We start from the raw sequence: 26,206 nt of genomic DNA, 5'->3' as shown, positions 1-26,206 counted from the left end.
TGATTTAAATACAGTTAATATATTTGAAAGTGCAACAGCAACAAACACTAATCAGTCTGGAAGGTAGGATTCATTAGTCTAAATCCAGAGGGCCAGTTTCTCCTCACACACCAGGACTTGAGGAACAACCTCCTATCATAACCTGCTGTCAAAAAGCTTTAACCACAACTTGTAAAGTTTCAGGGAAGCCAAAATGGAACACTGAAAAACCATTGGAGCTGCAGTGGACAGAGGAAATGGCAAAAGCCAGTGTTTCCATGTATTTTGGTGCACATCTCGGAACCTTCATATCCTGGATATTATGTTTTCAATTTCACTTTTGTCCTTACCTGCTTTAAGAGAGCCAGCACATACAATGGGAAGAGACGTAATGAAATTGGAGCCATGAGGCCAGGCTGCTGAATGGTTAGGACAGAGGACCGGTACGCAGACAGGGAATCTATTACAGCATTCACCAGTGCATCTCGAGCATCACTCAGGCTAGCAGTAACTGACCGGTCAACAGCTAAAGAAAAAAAGTACAAACTGATTTTGGATACTAAGTTAGGCATTCTTGATGATCTATGGTTCTACAGTTGCTTAACACACACACACACACACTCTCTCTCTCTCTCTCTCTCTCTCTCTCTCTCTCACACACACACACACACACACACACAAAATAAGCTAGGAAGAATGCAAACCAGAGATGGCAGAATGTCAGCCCTTCACACAGTGAGTCATTGTTTCAGTCACTTGAACCCACACAGCTATAGCAGAATGCTATGCATTCTATGTCAATATAAACCAAAAACATTCACCACCACCCTCAGTATCTCAAGAGCAATATGGTGGTAATAAAATAATAATTGTTCAGACATTATTATTCAAAACTACAAATACTTTACATTCAAAAAACAACCAAAACACTTACCCATATTGGCTAGCAGCCCGGTAATTGCTTGCACGTCAGCTCCCAAATAAACATCACTCAGCTGGCTAACAACTGGTAAGCACAAAGTGTGAACACGAATCCTCCTTTCACCTGTACAGGGAAATCCATAACATCAGAGCTGCATCTAACAAATGTGTCCAGTTGATGCTTCAGAAACCTTCACAGATGTAGCCCAACATTATAATTAATAGTTTTTCCCCTGCCTTAATGTAGTTATTCACGTAAGTCAAATACAGGTTGCAGTTTTTCAACCAAACTTCCACCAGGGACACTTTAAAAAGAAAAATAATAGAATTATAGATTTGGAAGGGAGTCCGAGCATCATCTAGTCCAACCCCCTGCAATGCAGGAATCTCAACACAGAATCATAGAATTGTAAATACTACAATTGTCCATCTTCAGTTTAAGCAGTCGTTCTATTTAACTACGTGTATTCTGGCCTGGAGTTTATTAATGCAGTAATGAAAAAACTACAAACAAGCTAGTGTGTGCTAATTAGTCAGATCTATGAAGACTCAAGACCAATTAATTTTTTCTTCACAAAACATGTAGATCAACAAGCATGTATATATTTTGTAGCAGATACTACTAGTGGCAACTGATGCCATGACATCCTTACCTTTACTAGATGTATAGAGGAGAGCTGACTGGAAGCAGACAACCTGCATGTCTGTGAGATTCTCCTCTACTGACATCTGTACTGCATATCCTGCATCAGGGTTCACATTGGGTAAAGACAACAGATCTGTTGACCGTACAAAGAAGTTGCCATGGAAGGTATGAATCGAAAGGCCTATGGAAGAGAAAAGTGTTTCAGGAATACTATTTCAACTCAAATCTTGCACAATCACTTTGACAGCATTGTCTCCTTAATGCTGAAAACTAATATTACTTTATAAACTAATGTCGTTTTGACTTCTTGCAAAGAAAGTCATAAGCACGTCTGAAAGCTGCTGAAGTTCAGTAATTTATCCAGTTCTCCAGCATCAGACCAGCCTTAGGCAGTGCCACTAAACATGTATTTACTGGGTATCCTCAATTCAGAGAACTTGTATAATGTAATGGCTGAGATTCAAAGGGCCATATGTGATATTCCATGGACATACTGGCGCTGTCTAGCGCCCATTTCCACTACAAACTCTCGCATTGCTGGAAAGTTTTATTAGAGAAATATTTAACATAAGTGCAAAGGGCAACAATCCTCCTGTGCTGATGTGGAAGCTATTTTGGCACATGCAGAGGGCTCTTTGGACCAAGCCAATGTCTCAAAGTCTCAGTCTCAGTGACTAAAGAGATAAGTAGCACAATATCTTAAGGAATAATTACACACATGTATTAACACTTGTATTATCACAGGGAGTCCGTCAAGTCCTGTAAGGGGGACTAAGGAAAATAAAATAACGCTCTCAAAATAAAAGACAGAGAAGCAACTCCATTACTATTTCACCTGATCTTGATTTAAAGATTAACACTCGGGGGATGGTCTCACTTTATTAACAAATTTTTCCACTGGCAGAACTGTCTGAAGGTTATTTTAAACTAGACTTGGTAGACTCTATATGTAAATCCAGGGCAAGATCACACAAACAAACATTTACCTTTCTCAAGGCTAGTTAGTTCAAGAATATTCTCTTTAATTTTGTTTTCTTTATTTTAAAAAGTAAATAACAAATAGACAAAGGTGCTATTTTTTGTATAAGGAAAGATTTAAAGACCTGTATCCATTAAAACTGAAGAAGCAGAAATCCAGCTCTAGGGACGTGGGAACTGCTTCCTGACTCCAAATTCAACTCATCCAAGTCTTTTCTTTTTGGAAACAGCCTGGCCTACTCGTCGACAGAGAGAACAACCACCCAGTATTCTGGACCACTGGATCACAACACCCTGGGAGAATCTAATACATTTACAGATGCATGTTCACTGTTCTAAATATTATAAATTCACGATGCTAAGCTTTTAAATATTTGCATGTGCGCTTCTGCCAATTACTTATTTGTGCACTTATGGAAGCACTACTTTGTTTAACATTAGCAAATTTAATTGTCTGACCTTTCGTACACCTTATTCGCATGACAGCCTCAAAACCAATCTTCCGAGTCAAGTATCGTTTCAGCTCTTTCTGTAGTTTCTCCACCAGAAGAGGATTGTGTTGTTGATGGTAAGATTGGTAGTAATAGACACTACCAGCTGAATACCTCGATATACAACCTAAAAATAAAAATCCAAGGATAAATTGAAGGCACAAACTACAGTCAACACAATAAATACAATCTAACATTGATAGTATTAGGAAATGCACTAACTGTATTCGGAGAAAGTATGTGCCAGGGTATTTTAAAATATTGTAGAAATGTTACGGTAAGCCCACAACTTATGCACATTTAACTTGTACGCATTCAGCTTATTGTATTAAAATTTAACTTCCTATACTCCAACTGGAACCCAGCATTAAGATTCAGTTTTTACTATTTAAAACGTATTGTTAAAACTATCATGCTGATTTCTTTTCCTTTTCACAATGAGACATCAGAAAACACAAATGTGAAAATACCTTACTCACCTAATGAAGCCAAGTCAGAGTACTGCCCACTAAGGAGGAACAGGTCAACTGCAACCTGCTGTCCAGAACAGTCCAAGGCCAACTTTTTATAGAAGTCAGTAGATGGTGTGAGATGGATATCCTGGTAAAAAAGTCAAAATGGTAGAACTTCAAAATACACATTTCTGCTGTTCTTCATAAACTTGCATGGATTGAAGCAGTAGCTCAACTTATCCGTAAAAGAGACTGGGCATGGGTTCAAAAGGGTGTTTTGAGGGATGCAGTTGCAGCCAGTAAGACAAGTTAAATTAAGGGTTACTTAAAGAATACATAGAAAGCAGCTTTTGCTAACCTTTGCAGCAGCTTTTTGGTTAGGCTCTTCCCGAGGTTTGAGTGCACCCACTCCTACAGTTGGAAGTTGTGTCTGGAAGACAGAAATCCGACCACCAGTGGGGGACATCAATTTAAAGGCAGCCTGTAGTGCAGGTCCCAGAGCACTCTGAGTTTCGAGGGAGTTAGTGAACATTTGAGGCAAAGTTTTCAATAAATCTTGAATTAGCTGGGGGTGAAATAAGAGCATTAGAATATTCAAAAGACATGTCTCCCATAGAATTCAAAATTTCATTAGAAGCATTCATAAAAGACATTTTGTTAGCAAATAGTAAGCCTTGTCATTTTATAGCAACTGGTCTCTGAAGATTCCCAACCCACCCAACCCCTTCCAAAATATACATTCTTTCAAAATCAAACATAAGCCCACAAATTCAATGAACTGTCCTTTCTATCTTTCACATACTTGTCCAAAAATGTGGTCCCAATCTCCAGCCCATTACCATCCTCGTCTCCCTGAATATAATTTCAAGATAGACTAACAGAAGCTTCAATATCTGCAACCCAGGTGGGCGCCTGGATAAACAGAATTTGGGATTCTTTTTTTGAGGGGGGGGGGCTTAGTTATTGTGCCTATAGCGTGTTCACCAAGGGTATGAGCTTAAAAGTAATGCTAAATTCCTGAAGTGAAGCCTCATATAGAAACACTTTAATAAGGATTCAAAGTCCTCTTGATTAATATTACAAAGTATCTGTGCTTTAAAACAGTCTTGCAACTCCAGTAATATGCATTATATCCTACCTATTCACATGCAAGCACACATGGAACTTTGCTTTGTATCAAACTACAGTGATACCTCGGGTTACATCTGCTTTAGGTTGCGGACTCTGCTAACCCAGAAATAGTACGAGTTAAGAACTTTGATTCAGGATGAGAACAGAAGTCGTGCTCCGGCGGTGTGGCGGCAGCAGGAGGCGCCATTAGCTAAAGTGGTGCTTCAGGTTAAGAACAGTTTCAGGTTAAGAACAGACCTCTGGAACGAATTAAGTACTTAACCCAAGGTACCACTGTATATGACAGCATAATCTAATAAAACTGAAGACTTGGATATTTTGGGAAACACTAATACCACATCATTTGATAATTTGGGAAGCACCTGCTTATACCATATTTGGTTTCTTCTAGAAAGAGGGAATCTATACCAAATACACATGAAGCATAAAGGAAATATTTTTTTACTTTGAAGATAAAGATTGGACACCACTGATTTAAAAGGATTTCAAACTGAACATGTTCAAGTATAACTGTTAAAGTTTCAGAAGTCAGCTCCCCCCACTCCCTCAAATTCAGATTAGCGGTTTTATCATTTATTCTGTTCTTAGAAGAGATGTTGCCTAGTCAGTTGCCAAAGAACTTTGCACTGTACATATTTGCGCAACCAATCAACTGGAGTGGGCAAAAAAATTTAGCTCATAGCCGTAAAAGGGCTAGGGGGAAATGATCAAAAGGACAGAGTTAAATGACATCTGTTTTAAACATATACTTGCATAATGACTGCATAGTATTAATCTTACCTCTTTACTTTCATTTAAGTTTACTAGTAGGTTTTCCGGCATTGGGATAAACACTTCTGTAAGAAAAACAAACATGCGATGAAAGCTCTCTGAATCAGTTTGACTGTTTAAGAAGTATTCTTAAATATTCCCCACATCTACGAAATGCATTAAGTGCTTGTAAAGCATTCTTTTCATAATAGTCCAGGCAGGTGGGAAGGAGATATCAGACTCTTCCACAGCAACAGACACTTCAGTCAAGGATATGGTATGCAACTGGACATCTTTAGACTGTCCACTGAGAAAAATGCTTTAGAAGAACTGGTTGGTTAAGCTGCTTTAGCAATTCCCCCCCCCCACACACACACAAAGGCACCTCTGCAAGAAAATGAAAAGTTGGTTTTACTGCAAAGTTCCATTCTTGTATGTCAGCAGGAAACAGTTAACCCATTCTCCAGTCAAAGGCAAGACCAACAACTCTGATGTCCCTTCCAAGAGGAATGAATGACCCCCAACAATTAGAAAGCCCAGGTAAAAAGTTGTTTAATGAACACAGAAGTGGATAAAAAATGAAGATGCAAAAGCCTTGAGAGTGGCAAGTGAGGTGCTCCATCCCATTCTTGTCAAAAAGGTGGTTTGACCCATACTGAAAAAGGCAGCTTCTGAGGTGGCAATGGCACAAGGATGTCCCATGTGCTGACTCAGGCAGCCTTTTCAGGAAGCAGCAGTGCCTCAATTTTCCTTTTACTGGGGTAGACAAATGACAGGAGAGAGTCAATAAAGTTGCCCTTTCTTTTGAAAGGGGCTGTAATATCTGAGGAACCAAGTGAATGAGCAGCCTCCCTGCACCTCTACAGCAGCAAGTCTATTACACCAGTTCTGATTCTAGGAATCACAAAGCATACTTCATAAATCTAATGCTACAGATTATTTCTACTTACCTTCAATATCTGAAACTATCAACATCTGGGGCTGAGAGAGACCTTCCTGAAGGCTATAGAAATGGATTGTGCTGTCAAATGTTATAAAGCCTATTTTTGTTCTAGTGTTTCCTGGAAGTCTGAAAATTAAACATAGAAACTTGGTATCATGTTTAATAAAGCCCTAGGTGCACATTCATGTCAGATGTATTTTCTTTGGGAATAAATGCTTGTAATGCATTACACCCTTTGCTTGTTGCAAACAGCTATCAAAATGTCATTCAGGGCAGCAACATTCAATGTTGTAGATTAAAACCTTATGCTGATTTTATTAAGGTAACAAAAACATATCACCATGCAAGGCTCCATGTTAAGGAAAAATAATCTTGCAAGGAGAAAAAATTTGGAATGGGTTGGATCTAGGTTAGGGTTATTCCAAGTATATCTGAAATGCACTGTAGGTTCTATAAAGATTTCATTTGTTACACCAATATATTTACATTTGTTTATTGAAAAAACAATACAAAAGCACAATGTTCCTAATCAGAATGCCTCTACGAAGTACCTGCATTCGTTATTTGCCTGAATGTGCTTCTTGAATATATTCTTTTGAAATCCAGTACAGTACCGCAAGAAAAAAGTCCTTTAGTTGCTTTAATGAAAAGAAATACAGTGCAGCAAATTGGGGGTTTTAATACAATGAGCTTGAGAATGTAAATTGTTTCGGTGATGAATACAAATTTGGTACCTGAAATTCACAGTAAGTGTGTAGGGTGCATATTATGAAAATGGCAGCTTGAAATAACACCAACTGATTTTTTTTTAGGTTTGGCACATGAAAGGATTGGACTAAACATGACAATGACATGAACATTAAAAACTATATGGACAGAGTGAAAAGATGTGCAGGACTTACAAATCTAGATTGTCCAACACGGTCTTGCATACAGTGTTCAAGTATCCTGTTTCTATTGCATTATGTGACACATCAAACACAAAGAGGTACACAGGAGGCTGAGGTGGACGTAGCTGAAAAAGAAACAGTTACCTTAGTTTAAATTTCTAAACATTGTCACAACACTACTCCTACTTGATTTTAAATTAAAATTAGAAGCACAATTGGAAAAGGTAGGTTTTTGCTGGAGAAGGGGGGGGGGGAAACAAGCTGAGAACAACCAGGCATTGTGTGTTTTCATCCATCACTTGAAATATACATGCCAGGAATGGAATGTGGGAGAGGAAACCAAATTTCTCACACATTTGGAATACTGAGCTACAACTATCTGTGCTGACATCCAATATTATCCCATGTCCTGTCCCAATCATGTACAAGGTTTCAAATATGTTTTGAAATTCTGAGGCTAGTATCAAGGAACAACAAGCAGTTGCTCTTTGAATTTTTTTTTAAAATAAAGACCATCTTTTCCTTGGAAGGCACAATACACATGGCTTGTCTTCCTGACTCATCGCTGGGTTAAGTTCATTATGTGACAATGAGGGACATTGTCTTCCCTGTTGTGGCACCAGATCTCTGGAATGTCAGAGTCAATACACATTTACCGAGGCTTTGTGAAGTTTTAAAGTTGATTAGTATCCAACCTGTTCTGCTTGCCATTGTTTTTTATGTACAAGTTTGTTGTTTTATGCTCCATTGCATTATAATGAATTTGCTTTATTTGTGTTTGTAAGACACCTGGTATCTCAATTGCTGAAGGGTGGTCTGGAAACATTTAAAAATATGTCATGTTGGGGTGCATTTGGTGTTTTCTCTACTAAAAATGAACATCTTTATTTGAGAGGATTTTCATTCCTTTTCTTGGTGTCATATTAAGACAGAGAAAGGCTATGCCTGATAACCAAGCCAGATACACTTATGGGTCACAATTCTATCATGGAAGTTTAACAGAGTGAATACAACCAGTCTATTGCATTTATAGGCAATAGGCTTGCAATTTTACAAAAAAAAAGCTATATTCAGTGGGCAGCATCCATGGGATAGATTTGGTGTGCTGCATGCCCTCCAGGGCTTATCTGTGCTCCCTTCTGCGCGCGCGCACACACACACACACACAAGGATGGGGGGAGCTGTTCCTGATGGCAAGGACACCACCAGGGAACAGCATTCAACATGGTGTGAATGCTATAGTCAAAGAAAAATGAGTAATCCCTCATTACTGAAAACATAAGCACTTATGCTTATGCTTGGCACTGTGTGGATCACAGCCATTTATCCTAGACTAATACAGTGCAATATAATCAAAATGAGAACTATACTAAGATAGCAACTTTTTCCTAAAGCAGTACACTTACCTTGACTTACTTTTATATTTTTATTATTTATAAATTGCATTTTACATGTTTTGCCAGATGATTTCCATGAAAACCATAAAAACAGCTATTTCTTTAATAATAAAAAATACAACCCAGACCCACCCCCTGAAGACAGGTGTTCCCTTGATTTGTTTTTAAACCCAAGGCAGTCGCCTTTTCATCCATCTGGAAAAGGCTGTCATATCAAAAAGGTCTTCAGTTGACTCCCAAAGTACAGATAGTGGACACCTGTTGTACCTCAACAGGGATGCTATTCCACAGAACAGGGTAGTCACTTTGAAAACCCTGCTTTGCATGTAAAAGACAGGGAAGGGAATAAGGTCTTCTACAGAACAGAAGCTGTTTTTAATTGGGTTATTATAGCAGGCAGCTAGCTTGGGTAAAGGACCTTACCATATATTCAGAAGGAGCCATAAACTCAATTGTGGCATTTTGAACTTCAGGTCTTTTATGAGGTTCTCCATAAACTCTTGTCACAGGATTGTACATAAATTCTTCAGGAACTGCAAGAGGGGGGGAAATATAGTGCTTTACTACAAGATACAAGCATTCTAGGGATTGAATATTCTAGATATAGTCGTACACCTAGCATTCCCTAGGGTTATCACATAAAATTTATCCCCCTAACATGTTACATCCTCAAGCACTAAACCATTGAAAGAGCTAGCAATTGATACAATGATGTCCCACTGGAAGCAGGTAGCATATTAACATACAGCAGGTATCTGATATCAATACAGTTGATGCTTTTAGTGGATTTATGCTCATTTGACAAAGAAAACTCACCATCATTCACTCTGTAACATAAATTGCACTTCCATCTCCTTTGGTCAAGAAAGCTGACAAAAGGATTGATGTATGTCCTACAGCTACGACATCTCACAATTGTACTGGAGGTTACCACAGGCAATTGCTGGAAAAGAGAAATGCTTTTGTAAGTCATGTGTTGGGAATACACTAGCCGCCTTGAGTAATTTGGGTGCCTACCTCTGGCCCAGATGTAAACAGATATGGTACAATGGTCTAAGCACTAGCGTCTCTGTCAGCTGAAGGTGGGTTTCCACATGTGTGATAACAACAATTATTTTAACTGCGGCTCAGTGTTTTATTTGACACTGAGACATACATGACTCATGCTCTGGGATGGGAAATGGTTTTGCAAGACCACCATATTATGTTAAATCACCAGTTTTACAAGCAAAAAATTATCTTAAGTGACAATGCACAAAGTTTATTGCTGCAGTAAAATGGAAGCAGAAGGACTACTACGGTTGTATCTAATGGTACAACTTAGCTTGTCCCACAGAACTTCCTTTCCCTCTCCTTCCTTACCCCCATCAACTGCTGCAGAGGGTTTGAAAAACCCCAGAGCAAACTGGGGCAGTTGTAGGAGGAGGAGGAGAGGGAAGGGAAATTCCATTGCAAAAGGGTGTTGTTCCACTGGTGCAATGACTTTGTAGGATACAATCACAATCCCTCCTTTTATCAGGAAGTGCTGTTTAGTTTTGGCCACTAGTCCCCTTACCAGCATATTCTTAAACTGGAGTATTAAGCTTAATCCTGTAAGGTCACATTAAAATGTACATTTACATAAAAAGGAAACCCATTATAAGAAAACAGGGTAGAGAGGCTGTCTACAATGATAACAACCGATGCCACAATCATTTCCCACTAGGATCAAGTAGTTATTCCCCAGCCTAGAAACCCTCTACCTATTTGCAAACAGCAACCTATTCACAGCAGGTAAAAATCAGGGAAAGGCGGATTTTGAATGCACTCTTTGATTTAAAGATTAGCAACTGAAATATCTGTTAAGAATAAACCTAACACCATACGGCTTTTGAAGGCTTCAGTGCTGAATGATGCACAAAGTTACTACCACAAGGGTATAGATAAGATGTTCAAGAATTGGAAGGTCTCCATTAACAAAGCTCCTTTCAAGTGGGGCTCTGAAATGTCATCTTGCAGGAAATGTTATTTTTCTAGGGCAAGGCTAACAAAACTATTTATACTGGCTGCAGTCATATGATCTTCTAAAACAATGGTTTGGGGAATTTTAACCACACTCTTCTTTCCCTTGCACATAGGGCCTAATTCCTTACTTTCTGTATTGAACCAAATCACAAGCTGCAGTGCAACCCAAACCACTGAACTGTCGCTTTGGGTGATATTGCGTAAAAGGATCTATCCTGGTTTGCAATCCCGATTTGTAGGTACTGGCCACACCATTTGATTCAAGCCCTACAGAAGAAATGGGATGTGGGGGGGATGCATGTGCACAGCGCTCACACTCCATCCTCCAAATATTGTTTGGAGGATTATTTGAATGCCTTATTCTGAAAGCCAACTCCCCATCACTCAGAGTTTTACATAATGTATCATACCGATAGGTCTTTGAAAGGATGAAGCAGGAGCCCCAAAGGAAGTTTGGCTTTGTTCAGTAAGGCCTGAGTTTGAGGAATGTTAGTCAAGGTACATCGGAATAACCTACATGAGGGACAAACGGTGAAAGTCACTATTAATTGCATGCATCACCCCTTCCTGATCAGGACAGATCGTTTTCCTTATGACCCTCTCTTACATAATGTTTCAGTCAAGCAATAAGCTCAGATTCAGTTTTATGCGGTGTGACAACCACCAACAAATGCAAAATCTAAATATAGTTTATAATACCCCAGGTGAAAACCACAGGGACACACTCTGAAGAGGGTATCTACAGAAGTGTTCTTCTGTTTACTATTAATCCTACTTGAAAAGCAATCACAGGCTACATGCCAGCTATCGACTAAGCTCTCAACAGCAGACAGGCACACCTTCACGACATATGAAAGTGAAGCGTCTTCCTTCCCCCAACCCTCAAAATAAATAATTTTTAAATTGGTCTTACTCTGGATTACAGTTGACCTTCTGGATATCTTCGTGCAAGTTTGGAATAGGTGCTTGCAAAGGGGTTGCAGGGAGAATATTTCTGTCTTGAAGAAGATTAATAGGTCTTAATCCTTCTGGTTGAAGGCTCAGTCCACCCATAGATGCAGCTAAGGAATTTCCTCCCAGGCCAGGCTAATGAAAACAGAATTGCAAGGTTAGCCGTTTGAATCACCTTTAAAATTCATTCATATCAACTGGATGGAGGACTGCTATGTTTGCAGACCACTTTCACTAGAGCGTTTAAGTAGAAGTTGATCTTGCCTAAAATGCTGTTTGAACTAAGAGCCAAACTGGACATGAAAGGCCTCATCTGATCTCTTTGTACTTTAAATAATTAAATAATTTTGGGAACACATATTTCAAACAATATTCTTTTACAATATCAAGCAACAATGCTTGATTGTTGATTATTAGAAAGGAATGCAGAAAAGACTGGTGGAAAAATAATGTACCCAGAATTCTCAACTGGTATAGATATTGGACTCACTCAAGCTCTCTGGAATAAAGAAGGCTGACTTTCAAAGTCAGCTATGTCTTTATGTAAATGTATTTATTAGTTAAATTTTTATTCTGTGTGCCCCCCCCCAACAAATAGTGCTCAAGGCAGCTCAATGAACTCCCAAGATAGCTTACATAGTTAACATTTTAGTAAGATTTTAAAGATTTACTTGAGGAAACTGTGGTGATCCACCTGGATACTGCATTCTTGGTCCTGCAGATGGAGATGCATTCTGGTACCCTGGTGGCAAGGTGGGATAAGCACTCCCAACATGCCTGTTTGTTTTAAGATTCTGAGGAGCAGAAGGGGGATGTGCAGTTGCTAAAAGAAGAAGGCACTCATTAAAATGCAAGCAATAACATGAACATTCCAGTCGTAACAATGTGGAACTCTCTTCATATTTTTCCCTCTATATAGCAACACCAATATGCACACCACTTTACACGTTCTTTAAAACTCTAGCTCAGTAATGAGGAACCTGAGACTGTGAGTCCAGATGTTGCTGGACTACAAATCCCATCAGTTCCTGTCAGTATGGCCAATGGTCAAGGATGAGATACACACACCCCCAGTCCAGCAACATCTGGAGGGCCACAAGCTCCCAATAATCAACCCATACACTGCTGTAACTGAAGTAAAAACACTTTGACTGAACAGCTCTGCAGGATATGTGGTTTAAAGAAGACCTTGCACTTGGATAGGTCATACAGCAGCAACAATATTATTACAATCTAACATTAAAGTATTTCCATTTCTAACTTCCTAGTCTTAATTTAGGAATACTGTATATGGCCAGAGGGTTTTCATTAATTAGCCAATCAGGAAAAGGAAACATGTTTCAGCTCCTGATTTGCCAACAGCAGCTTAGTGACTATAGTTCTGCAAGTGTCAGCTAATTCCATTTGCCTGTCTGTCTTCATGCTTTGTGTTTGACCAATTATGTCCTCAAGCAGCACTAGGAGGTCTTAAATATAATCTGCAATTTCCTCCTGTAGTCAAGACTTTATCATCTTGCCCAATATAACGTGAGTTCAGTGAGTGACTTAATACTTTCAGGAATATTAATCTTACCTGTTAAATTATTAAAGTTTATTAAAATTAAAAGGAAGTCATTCAACTTAAAGTGGGCTTAGCTTTATACAATGTATAATCTACATATGTTATGTTCACTTTCTAAAATAAAAATGTATTCATAATGTTTCTTACTGCCGTTCTACCATAAGATCCCAAGGCAGATTACAATATAATCAAACAAGCCCAGTAATTTCTACCTTTATAAAACAAGTAAAACAGTTCCAAAAAAAAAAAAGCATCACAGTGTTCATTAAAAAATAGGCATTGCTAAAGAGCAGAGGCCAAACTATTACAGACTTCAGTCTCTTGCACCAGAAGGCTTATAAATCTTTTCACCCAAGGGCTTACCTGTCACACCATTGCATGGATATTAAACAGGCCCATGTGTTTAGGTTCAGAATGTCTGAAACAGTTAACTCTCCATATATTTACATTTAAGCAGGAAGCTGCTGTCATGAAGTAGCAATGAGATGGCTGATAAATTGAAGAAAGTATGTCTTACCCAAGAAGCCCCCTCCCTCTATTGTATCATAATTGTTCTGGACCAACAATCCATCACTGGCAGTGGATGCAGGATCACCTGCCAAGAAAGGCATCTGTTAAAAGCAAATTCTTAAATCTAGTACTTGTGTAGTTCTTGCTTATTGGTCATTTGCCACTAAAAACAATTCTGGATGATATGCAAAGGTTAAATGTTGTTAAGGTTAAATAACCCCCATTATGTACAGCTTTTCTCAGTCTGGAAAATAATTCTTCAGAACCCCTACATGACAATTCTACCCATTCAAGCAGTACAATATCCACAATTCATCAGGCTACCTTTCTGCAGCATGCTTTCATGAATGATGAGAGAAGGGATGTGTAGACGTCACCTTTAACAGACTCTTTCTAAATGCACTTTCTGGTACAGAAACATGTAAATATAGAAATACACAGCCTGATAAAACTGGTGGCTACCCCTTGGCCTCTGTCGTGCAGTACTGCAAAAGTAAGGTTAACAATAGTCCTATAAATCCAGTAAGGCATAAGCTTTTTGGCATGTAAAATAACACCCTGAGTTTAAGTCAGATCCTAAGGGATAACTCTTTGAAAAGCAAAGCTGCTTAAGAGTATTCAAAGATACTTGCAGCCATGATTTCATTAGTCTGGCCTATTTTGAAAACAAAGGTGGCCTGTTCTTCCCTCCAGATTCCTTTGATCAGACTTGAACCAGATGAATATTTCTTATTTTAGAAAAATAAGAGTGAATTGGAAGTTATGAATGGATAAAGACTGTCACCTCAATTTTACAATAAGTCAATGAAATCCTATGCATGATAACTCAATAGGGCTTACTCCCTAGTAACCATTTAGGATTTCAGAATCTTGCATAGATTTCCTTCCATATAATAATATTTAATACATAAGCAACAACATCCAAGTTATAACATTCAAGATATAACAAGAGCTGAAAGAGGATAGGGCAAGGCTATGGACAACATTAAAAGTAGAGATACCCAACCCTGATTTCTGCCGATTCCTTCCTCCCATGCCATGTGGGAGGGTCCCCTGACTGCTGTTGTCAATGGTCACTCCAGAGGTTGTTGAACTATAACTCCCATTAATCCCAGCTGACATGACCAAGGGATTAGGGATTAGAGGAGCTGTAGGTCAACAACATCTGGAGGGCACAAGGTTGAGGAAAGCTAATTTAAGTTCTAGTTGAATTGCTAAGACTATACTTTTAGATTTTTAATGCCATCTTTAATCCCACCCATCCCCTACATACCTCTGGATCTATACACTTGCCTTTAAGAGCTTATACCTGTATAAATATATTATGGTGCAACAAGACTCTTGTTTTTGGTGTTTAATAGAGCAACACTGATACCCTACTAATCCTTAGTAGTAACATTAAATAACATTTCCTTATTACAGGATCAATTCCTTACCTCCTTGTGTATTTGATGAATTCTGTAAAGCTTGGGGTGTCATGCTTGCTGGAGGAGCCATAGGCCGTGTAGAGGCTGGACTGCTAACTGGAGGAGGTCCTAAAGGAGGTCTAACTGGCGAATATGTTAGCTGATTACCTGGAAGAGGAACAGAACCTGCAAGAATCATCAGAACATAGAGTCAAACATTGCTTCTGATTTGTTTTATTTTTGCACAGAACCAACCAAGAGGGTTTAATAAGTGCATTAAATTTCTTCTACATGAGGGATATTTTAGGTGACCTTAATAAAATTCAAAGCCAAACTCATTCTACTCCCCTTTTCAATACAATCTGCATAGTGATCCAAAGAGCAGGTGTAGGAATGTGCACATAAGTCTTCGTTAGGCAGAATGGCCAGGGATGATAATGATGATGATAATAATAATATAGTGATAATAAATAATAATAATAACAATATAGTGATAATGTATCACTCACAATGCAATCATGTCATACAAAACTGCTGGGACAGGTTGAGGGAGTTCACTTAGAATGTTGGTGCTAATTAGTGTAGCGTGAATATTGTGAAATGTATTTGGCTACCCACACCACCAGGTTTAGCCCTGTTCATTTTGTTTCATACAAGTGTAACAAATCACTCTGTAGGTAAGAGCTACACATGGTGTAACCCCCATCCATATGACACATTCTGTCTATAATGATACAAGGTACAACATATACCATGATGTAGCAGGGATAAAGTGTTCTCCCCACCCACCTTTTTCTCATACCAGCAACAATGAAGCATCTACTTGTCTGTTGCAAAATGCTTGCACTACTGGAACCATCATAATAGCACAATGTTGAATTTCATCCAGTGCTTTTTATCTTAATAAATGTTCAGGGGTACGCTCATTTTCCTACTCATATTGAAATACAGCCCCTCAATGAGGCCAAACATAGATTCACAAAATGTTTAGGGGTATGCGTATGCCTGCATCCCCCCAGAAAAAAAGCACTGATTTCCACCCACAATACACATGAGAACATTTATTCGTTTTTCCAGAATTGATTGCTTTTAAGTACATCATTATTTCAAAAGTCTGGACTCAAGAATGCTCAAGATGAATGACAGTCAATATTCTTTGCTACTCCAGTTGCAGAAATATACTGGGAGAATTTCTTTTCTTACCTGGCTTTGTATAGCTGTTTTGAACTGGAGGACCTCCAGCAGAAGAAACATGATAGCTTGCTGATGGATTTGTATTCCCTGATGAAGGTAACAATGGCTGAGTTGCCCCTGCATGAGCAAAATGATTTGGCTGAGAGCCCATTGCTGGCTGAATTGAAGGAGCCTGTCCGTACTGCCAGTTTGAGTGTGCTGGGAGATTAACTCCAGAAGGAAAGCTACCTGCAGAGCTTGAGGCAGCAGCTGAGTTCTGCGATAGAGGAGGCATCTGGGCAACAGGTCCCTGTTGTGCTGTTGCTAGAGAAGCAGATCCAATAGGTGGCCGATTAAGAGTTTGCCCAGGTCCCTGATAATTACTAAAAGGTGAAGCGTTCTGAGGTGCACCATAGTTATAGGGTCCAGAAGATGTATGCACCAGGTTCTTTGCAGGCGCTTGCTGAGAATACATGCCTGGGACAAAAGAATTGTATCCCTGTCCACCTGGTAAGTGTGATGAATTCACCATTGGGTTTTGCACAGGACCTGGGGAAGGAGGAAAATCACGGAATGAATGCTATATATTCTCGCCATTGAGGAATGTAAACATTTCAGGAACAGAAACTAAATTTTCCTGAAGATACAAGTTAAAGGCAGAGAGAAAGCCACCGGGAAAAGCAGTAACTATATGCAATTTTTGCCGATTTGCTTCACATTAATTATAAAGTCCCCATATCATTGTTCACAATGGGGTATAATTCCATAAAAAGAACTAACATGTTTAAGATTTTGCACAGTCAAACAAAAAGGTATGCAATCACAACATACAAGGGCTGCACAAAAAGAAAGGAAGCTTACACCAAGGCAATTCGCAACCCACTGCTCCTCACTATATTTCCCTGTGACCTTAAAAATCTTCTCCAAAGGTTCAAAGAACCCTTAGTAAAGGCCTTTGGTGTGAGGTGGGGAGCTACCAGAGAAGACAGGAAATAGTCCCAAATCAAGCAGAGACCCTTTCCATTAGCACTGTAGAATTATAGCAAGCTGGTTGGCACATGGTTACACAGGGGAATGGAATTAAGTCATGTTAACTCCCTGAATCACCAACCCAGGTGTCATGCAGGAGACATGTGAAGCAGGTCTGTAGCTGGGATAGGGGAGATTGTCCCCCAAATTCTCTGCACGCCCTAACTTTTAATGAACTGATAATTAAAATTATTTTAGAAAATGAACATGACAACCTTTGTTTTTCTTCTTAAATATGCTCTTATTTTTGGGGTGGTACTGGATCAGAATCTTCCTACCATTAAACATCATGTGACAAGGGTAAGATGCTTTCCATTAAAATGGAAAGGCGGAAGATTGACAGAACTGGTCATTTTTTTCTTAAGTATCTAAATTCACCAATTAGGTGAGTTATTGACCACTGCACTCATAAATCAAAAAACACATTCAAGGAGACATACAATACTGTTATATCTGTAGCTTGCAAACATTTGCTCAAGTGCTGAATGAGGACAATTTGAATCCACTCATTGAAATACTGAAACACAACCCAGACTACTTGAAATCAGAGCCTGAGTTAGTAAAATCCCTTACTGATGAATGTCCATCGTTGGTGCAATCTGCATATGAGCTCACAAAATATGGAACAGCATTTCCAGGACATGGTCTTTTCATTAAGACTGCACTGACTATTCTAAGCAGTATGTCAACAGCTGAAATCTGCTTTCCTAATTTAACACTAGTTTTAGGTTCACAAGGGACACGGGTGGCGCTATGGTCTAAAGCACTGAGCCTTGGGCTTGCCAATCGGAAGATTGGCGGTTCGAATCCCCACGACGGGGTGAGCTCCCGTTGCTCAGTCCCAGCTCCTGCCAACCTAGCAGTTCGAAAGCACATCAAAGTGCAAGTAGATAAATAGGTACCGCTCCGGCGGGAAGGTAAACAGCGTTTCCATGCACTGCTCTGGTTTCACCAGAATTGGCTTAGTCATGCTGGCCACATCACCCGGAAAAACTGTCTGCAGACAAACATCGTCTCCCTTGGCCTGAAAGCGAGATGACTGCCACAACCCCATAGTCGTCTTTGACTGAACTTAAGCATTTAGGGGTCCTTTACATTTATTTTTTTTAAAGGTTCATAGCTATTGCCAGTACTGTAATAATGTAAAGCAGAGCTTGCTCTTTTAAGCAGTAACGTCATGATGATAGAATTGGTCTTAGATTCACTACATTTTGCAGCATCGAAAACAAGAAAACCTTTGTTATAAACTGTAAGAATACTGTTGAAGCTTATTCTTGACTTTCTACTAGTAGTTTCTCTTGTTTTGTTATCTTTTTTGTTAATTGATTGCAAGAAAAGTAACAATTGTCAAAGTTGCTTAGTGAAATATTTTGAATGTACACAAGCTGCAGTACAGTTAAAGGTTAAATAAAAACAGTTTACAATTTTGTCTTTAAAAGTCCTACAGACCAGATAAATGCCCTATTGCTTTTTTGGTGCCCCTTCCCAAAATGTTTAGGCTCCCTATGGGCATGATATGGAATGCATCACAACAGTTTTGATTGTTACGATAATGCAGCCATAGAGAGCTCCATGTTTGATCAGAGCAGTGGGAAGGGGATGCTTAGCCCTTAAAAAAAAACCAACTCTCCCATCCAGGATATTTTTCTCCCCAAAGAGGAAATATTAAGTTGACCTGATGTCTCCCCTACAAATGTGAAAGAAGGGGGCATGACCATCCCAAACTACTGCTTTGATCAAATTTAGTACCTGCTGCAACTGCATTAAACTGAAAACAGAACAGGAGCTGTCAGCAGATGTTCCCCATGTATCCTGTGTCACATCTGGTTTGGCTCCAAGCCGCCATGAGGCAGTAAGAGAGGGGACCAAGGTATAGTTAATTTGCTTCAGCCACAGGCCATACACAAACAAAAGCAGGCATAAAACAAAAACACAAAACAGGCAGAAACAGATAAGATGAAAGAACAAATAACTGCAGGAGTCTTTCCTGTTATTGAAGAGTCATAGCAAATACCACCACCCTGATCCAAGTAACAGATCAAGAGCATCAGGCTCAAAAAGAATTTTGCCAAGGAAGATGTGGTGGCTGTGCAGCCTGCTTATTTTCATTATAAAAGGCCTTGTTTTGTAGATTTTACCAAATTTATCAGCTGGAGGACAAATATATTTCCAATACTTGCAGTTGAAGAATAACTAAGCAAGTAACGAATAATGCCGTCAAAGGTGACACAAAGGTGCAAACTGAAGGGGATTTCCAGTATTTCTAATGCAGAACTGCATGTGGTATTTTGTAGAATGTGAGAATGGTAAACACTTGGGTTGCTCAACATAACTGTTAATATCAGTTAAATAATTTTCAGCAACATTTTAGTACATAAACACAACATGGGGCCATCTTCATGTAGCCCATCCATCCCACTAAGACAGAATTATTGCATTTAAGTCCCAGCATTACAAAGGATGCTCAAAATTGAGAAAACTCATGAAAATCCACATGATCAAAACATCACTGCAAAACTCTTGTATCATATGACTAACTGGTAGGCTGAGCTGAGTACATTCTGTACAACAGATTTTGGGTAGTCTGCTTTGGATCTATTAGCAATATAACTCAATACTTGAAAAGGTTCAAATGCACATACAATTCTACCCCAAGTATTACTTCACTTCAGAGAAAATACTCATGGAGAGCTGGGGTGCCTAGAATAGTTCTTAAAAACTTTTCTGAAAAAAATCAGTATCAGAAAACCCATCATTCTCTCAAATTGTAGCTTAAGACCAGAGGCATAATTTGGAAAATAATCTTTAATAAAGGGCAATCTGCCAAAACAGTTTCCTCAGAAATTTTGGGAATGGATTTTAATTTTTCATTTTTAGATAGCTTATCTTGAAACAGATGTTTATTTGTTCAGTTTCATGGCTGGTGCACAAATATAAGTTTAGTTTCGTCATCAGTAATGTTCAGCAAAATACAATCTGTTTCTGAAAAATCAACTGGTTTTTTAAAAAACAAAATGCTAAGATCCATGAGAAATAAGTTCCACATCTTCTATTTTACCACTACTGCGCCCTGGGTCTCTGTGATGGTGAGAGTCGAAAAATGGGTGTGAGGGACCTAGTTTTAGATAGGTAACAGAGTAAATAACTACCAGTAATTACAACAAGTGATAATCTGACCAGTACAGAGTAATTTTGACAGAGCTTTCCCCCAAGGGTACAGACATTTTGACTAGCCATCATTCAGAAGGCTGGCAGTGTCTCTAAAATACATTTTGCTGAGGTTTCATGGGCCTCTGAATCTTAATGTGACTGCAGGGCCAAGTCTGCCTCCTTTCATGGGAAGGACTGGAATCAAAGGTCCACAATGTCATTGCTACAAAGCATGTTCGTTATTCTGGCAGGAACTCTTCTCATCCTTCTCTGGAGAAGGAAAGGGGCTTGGGAAAATCTCTCATCTATGCTGGGTTTTGGATGCAGTAAGGAATCGTTTTGCTTCCAACTGTCACCGACGGCCAGAATAAGGTGACAAACAGGCCCTCTCTCCACCCCCTCCCCAATGCTTACCTCAGTAAAAGCTCTGCTCAACAGTAGTGGGCAGCTTTTTGTGTATAATATGAACAAGTACAAATCAAATCTATATTGTGGAATAAAGATATTAAATAATACCTACCACACAGAATAATTTTTACGGGGAAAATCATTCCCCATGCATGCAAATGCCCTAGCCATTAAAATAGTTAGCCAATAAAAAGTAGCCAATAAAATTTTTAAGGTGTGTGTTCTATGTATAGTGTAACTGCCAAACATAAGTAGCCTAATATACTCTTTCATATTTGATTTTCAGTTTCAAGATGACAACTCATCAATTCAGTCAATTCTCCAACTGATCTGTACTTCCTGTTTTTCAGAAAGCAGCAAGATCCCACACTTTCAAACAGTCAAGTGAGCTCTCACTGATTTCTGATTCCTCAAGCCAGATTTCATGAAGATCAGTAAATTTAGGAATGCGCTTTCCCTTCCCATCCCCAGCTAATATCCTGCAGTTGTTCCAGGACAGGACTGTAAGGGAATTGCAATCCACATAATTTTGAAAAGTAATCAAATGACACAGAGTATGTAAAGTTGCCATAAGACAAAATTACCTGTGGAAGGACCAAACTTATGTGTGCTATGAACAGGGGTATACCAGAATAGAAATGCATCTGTATACATTTCAAAGCTGGAGTTCAAAGCTGAATTCTGCTCTTCCATTCTTTAGAGCTTGCCACTCTTCTATTATATACAAGTCTTGTAAGCATTCTTTGTTAAGAAGATCTGAATCAAGCCAGATGCTTTCTGGAGAATATCCAGATATCCTTGTAATACTTAGGGTAAGTGATCAGGCAGTTTTTAAAAATGATTTTGTTTAATATTTGTATGTCATTTCCCCAGCAACTAACTTGAGCTCAAAGTGGCTCACAGGAGAAATAAAAATACTTCCCAATACAAAACAAATATACAGTCAACACTTGGTTCCCGAATGCCTCCTCTTTGGAACATATTGGCTCCCAAACGCCAAAAACTTGGAAGTAAATGCTCTGGTATTCGAATGTTTTTTTGGAAATTGAACATCTGGGGTGGCTTCCGCTTGAATGCAAAAAGCTCTTGCAACCAATCGGAAGCTGGGCCTCGGTTGTGAAACATTTCGGAAGCTGAAGGGTCTTCCAGAATGGATTACGTTCATCAACCGAGGTTTGACTGTACCGCAAAAGTATAATAAATAAAATAAATGAATCGAAACAATACTAGACAGCAAAATTACAAAATTCAAATCAAGATAAACAGGATTGGTATCAGTATAAGGCAGTTATGGGGAACTGGGCATCCATCATGATGGATCCCCAATCCACACACACACCCCCCCGGCAGGGTAACTTTGACAGGTGAGAGACACCACCTACCTGTCATAACATAAGGCTACAGATGGGAAGCACACCTTCAAAGGGGTTTGCTATAACCGTTCCTCCAAACTGCATTTCCCCCTCTGCATGCATCTGCAAAAGGATCAATGCACCATTTGGAAGAAGTGGTCTGAATTCAAAGCTTGCTCCAAACAGATAAAGTTAGTCCCCCTCAACTACACTATTTTGGTCAAAGAACTCCCTAGTACAGCCAGTCGGAATGGGACTCCCTGCCAGTAGCTATCAGTTGGCACTGGCAGGGAGCACCACTTCCAAAAGAAAGAGCAGGACCTCAGCCCTCATTTGTTCCTTTGTAGCCAAATCCATACCTGCCTCACACCTGATACCACTAATTGCATGAGATGTGAGGCAAGTGGGTGTGTTTTGTGGATAAAGGCCTCAAAAACCAAATTGGGACTAATGCCAGGCTTAATTAGGCCCACAGGCTGGAGGTTTCCCACTGCTAGAGTATGTTGTCCCAGGAGTCATGAGAATAAATGAGAACAGCCAAAGTAAGAACATCAAGAGATGCAAAGTATCAAGGGTAAGTCCAATGAGAATTCTCTGGGAATGAAATGAATCACTAGAGTATAAAGGATGTGGAGGAATAAATACGTGTGTCATGTAAGGCTGGAACAGGCACGTTTTGCTGGAATCTCAGGTCTGCTCAGAAGCTCACAAACTGGAAGACCTGGAAAGTTCTACATCTACATTCATCCTTACACACAGTCTTTAGATTTTTGGGTCCTATTCAGACTATTAAACATGGCCTTCCAAACAGCAAACCACAACATCAGCTCACACAATGACTAGGACTATTCTGCTGGCCTTGCACAGTGGTGGTATGGGTGTTAAAGGGATGTGGGCCAGCGGTATGCCTGACATGTGTAAAGGATGGATATTTATTTACTCTGCCAAAAAGTTCCTTTAAGATGTTGTTGTTGTTTAGTCATTTAGTCATGTCCAACTCTTCGTGACCCCATGGACCAGAGCACACCAGGCACTCCTGTCTTCCACTGCCTCCTGCAGTTTGGTCAAACTCATGTTAGTAGCTTTGAGAACACTGTCCAACCATCTCGTCCTCTGTCGTCCCCTTCTCCTTGTGCCCTCAATCTTTCCCAACATCAGGGTCTTTTCCAGAGAGTCTTCTCATCTTATGAGGTGACCAAACCAATTCCTAATTCCACAAGAAAAGAACACTCCCATTATTGGGAAGCGTCACACTAGCCTGATATTTTGCTCCTTTCCTTCACATATTCCAGTGGCCTCAGGGCCTCTCTAGGCATAACTAGAAACCTTGGTTTTCTGCTAAACAAATCTCCTCCAATTATGCATATAAATAAATAAATGAAGGGCAGGAGGAGCTTGTTAATATTTCCCATTATGTCTGATCCAGGCCACTGGTTTCCCTGTTTCAGCTTGTTCTAAACTTACTTCTTCTTTACTCCATCTATACTTACATATAATTAAATTCATTTGTTCAGAACTGTGCATTTTTAACAGCAGCACTTTTTTGGCAACCTACTCTCTGCTTGTAGATTGTTCTATTTAGAGTACGTTGTTCAGAAGAAGGGCTGTCTTTATGCTATATGAGCCATTCATGATGTTGGCAAAACACGAGCCACATTCATGTATCCAAACTATACTTAGAATCTCTTATGAGACAAATAATTAAATGATGATTTTATAAAACAACAATCTTTTACAGCTAGCCATTTCAACTGCAGATATTCAAGTATAAATGTGCAGCTATTTAAGCGTAGGAGCTGTACTTCAGGGGGGGCAATCAAGATCCTCCCACCACCACATAAACATAGTGCCACATAGGCAAACCAAGTTCAAAATGGTGACTGAGGCCTCAAGGATATTTCAGCTAAGTGAAGATATTCCAAAATGCCACACTGAATCTGTAACCTTATTTCCTCATTTGATTCCAAAACAAGAAATGTTCCTTTTTAAGGTGCTACACAGATTTCAGGTACTGTTTAGAAATATGATCAAGAGCAACTTGATTTTATGTGAACTTAATGTGCAGCACTCTGCTGCTACATAGAGGCAGCATTGGGACATATAGGCAGCGTTGTCCCAGAGAATTATATGACATGGTTTACAAAACTCTAGACATGACACGTCTCAGCAATAATTCCTTGGTTTGATGTTTGCTGGCAAACCAGGATGACTGACATTAAGTTAGAGTTTCCCAGTTGGTATGTAATGGGAACTCTGGCTTAATAGAAGACAGAATGTTTTTGCTATAGCTAGCATGCCACAGGAAGAGGAGGGATAGGGAAGAACACACTTCCATGGTGCTTGTCTATGGTTCATAAGCCATGGCTTATGAAACTGTAGATATTCCAAATGTTGCCACCAGCCACAGAATTTTATTCCAAATAATGAAGTTCTGCGGTCATTCCCATAAATCCTGAAACTGGGGTGCATGAGAATAGCCTCCTGGATCAGGCCAATGACCCATCTAGTCTAGCATCCTGTCCTCACAGTGATTGCCTGTGAGAAACCAGCAAACAGGATTTAAGCACAACAGCACTCTCCCCTCCCAATTTAAAGATATATAGCAAATGCATATTATCAGCCCCATCCAACCACATAAAGGCACAGTGGACCAGATCTAAAGGTTACAAATTGTGTTGCTTAACCCAGAAACATCTGTAGGTGTACCTGTGGGTGAAGGGGCATAGTTCAGACATGTATCCACCCAGCCTCACATTATAGTTATGTTCCACAATAAAAGAAGACTTGAGCAATCAGTCAGATAAAAGAGATTCGGTGTTATACTTTGTATCCAAATAATCACACCAGCAGTTCTTGGTCATGATCCACCTAGATTCTTTGTAGCAGATGAAGAACACAAACTAAAGCTACTACCACACTGCATGCAGCCCTCCTCACGTCAAGCCCTTCATTCTTACAAAAAACTGTGGGGCGGTTATTCCGAAGAAGCAGCTTATCATTGATCATGTGATTGTGAAATCGAGAAACTACCTTTAAAAGGTTACATGAGCAGCTGGCTTGTACAGAGCAGTCACTCGACACTTTCTCCTTTTGTTCTGCATCAAGGTACGTGAATATTCCGACAAGGAACGTTTCGCTCTTAAGGGTGCCACCAGGGCTCCGAACCCACGCCATTCACAAGCCTCCCAAGCAGGAAAACACTAAGGTCTGCCACGAAGCCAAAACCGGATATCAAATCAAGCCTAAACAATAATAAGAAGAGTGCTACTACTCAAAGCACTTCCCCATTAGTCACTCGCTAATAGAGAAGCCGCAACTGCGACTTAAGGAGCCGGTCAGGAAACGGAGCCTTAAAGGTCTGGGTCAGGGTTAAGAAGTAGAAACCCTCCCAGGCTCCCAAAGCCGTGTGAGTCGTCTAGCAGCAAGGCGGGCTAACAAACGAGAATGAAAACCCAGCGCTCCTCATTAGACACATATAGGCAAACACGCACACCCCTCCCTGCCTTTGCTGGTGGCGCTCACTCGCCTCGCGCCCCGTCCCAAGGGCCCTTCCAGGCACAAGACGGGCGTCAGCGCCGGCATGTTGGGGTCCTCCGCGCAGTCCGTGCGCTGCCCCTACCCGACCCCACCCGGACGCGGCCGGGCCTCACTCACCGTTGCTGTACGGCTGCTGCTGCTGCCCAGCTCCGTTCTGGCTGCTGTAGGCGGCTGGTCTCCCCGGCTGGGCCATGGTGGCGGCGGCGGCGGCGGCAGGGTCGTCGGTGCGCGGGCTCCCGTGACTGCGCGCCCGGCCCCAGCGCCAAGCCCAGAGTGGGAGGGCGGGGAGGCGCTCACCCTCCTCACACCGGAAGGGACCGGACGCAGCCGCGCAAGCGCACTCCGTACACGTGGCACTTCCGGGGACAGAGGGAGCAAGAGGGGTCGTGGGCGGGGCTTATGGCTGAAGAGCAGCGGCCCGGGAGAGATGGAGGCGGGGGTGCTTAAAGGGGCAGGACAGCGAGCGCGCTGCCCCGGACTTTTGCTTGTTGTTCTATTCAACCTCGGCCCTCCAGATGTTTTTGGCCTACAACTCCCATGATCCCTA

At 40.3% G+C, this 26,206-nt stretch overlaps 1 protein-coding gene across 2 annotated transcripts in view; it reads right to left on the bottom strand.

The window, feature by feature from the left end:
- The window catches only part of SEC24A (SEC24 homolog A, COPII coat complex component), a 32,603-nt gene extending 6,636 nt beyond the window's left edge, over positions 1-25,967 (bottom strand). The window contains exons 1-18 of one of the 2 annotated variants that reach the window (XM_082211482.1): positions 25,777-25,967; positions 16,214-16,732; positions 15,041-15,178; positions 13,612-13,689; positions 12,205-12,356; positions 11,496-11,668; positions 10,993-11,095; positions 9,395-9,521; positions 9,002-9,111; positions 7,194-7,306; positions 6,299-6,417; positions 5,379-5,434; positions 3,826-4,032; positions 3,495-3,615; positions 2,984-3,142; positions 1,554-1,727; positions 914-1,024; positions 330-505 (exon numbers count right to left, since the gene is read on the bottom strand). In XM_082211482.1, the coding sequence (XP_082067608.1) occupies positions 330-505; positions 914-1,024; positions 1,554-1,727; positions 2,984-3,142; positions 3,495-3,615; positions 3,826-4,032; positions 5,379-5,434; positions 6,299-6,417; positions 7,194-7,306; positions 9,002-9,111; positions 9,395-9,521; positions 10,993-11,095; positions 11,496-11,668; positions 12,205-12,356; positions 13,612-13,689; positions 15,041-15,178; positions 16,214-16,732; positions 25,777-25,852 (2,712 nt within the window). In that variant the 5' untranslated portion in view covers positions 25,853-25,967. Of the gene's footprint in view, positions 1-329; positions 506-913; positions 1,025-1,553; positions 1,728-2,983; positions 3,143-3,494; positions 3,616-3,825; positions 4,033-5,378; positions 5,435-6,298; positions 6,418-7,193; positions 7,307-9,001; positions 9,112-9,394; positions 9,522-10,992; positions 11,096-11,495; positions 11,669-12,204; positions 12,357-13,611; positions 13,690-15,040; positions 15,197-16,213; positions 16,733-25,776 lie in introns of both variants that reach the window. The other variant, XM_082211481.1, reaches the window with a different exon arrangement.
- Between the last annotated feature and the right edge of the window lie 239 nt (positions 25,968-26,206).

Source organism: Podarcis vaucheri, assembly GCF_965113315.1.
Source record: "Podarcis vaucheri genome assembly, chromosome: 2".
Taxonomy (NCBI): Eukaryota; Metazoa; Chordata; class Lepidosauria; order Squamata; family Lacertidae; genus Podarcis; species Podarcis vaucheri.
The sequence above is the reverse complement of the archived record's forward strand: the minus strand, read 5'-3'. Positions and strand labels throughout refer to the sequence as shown.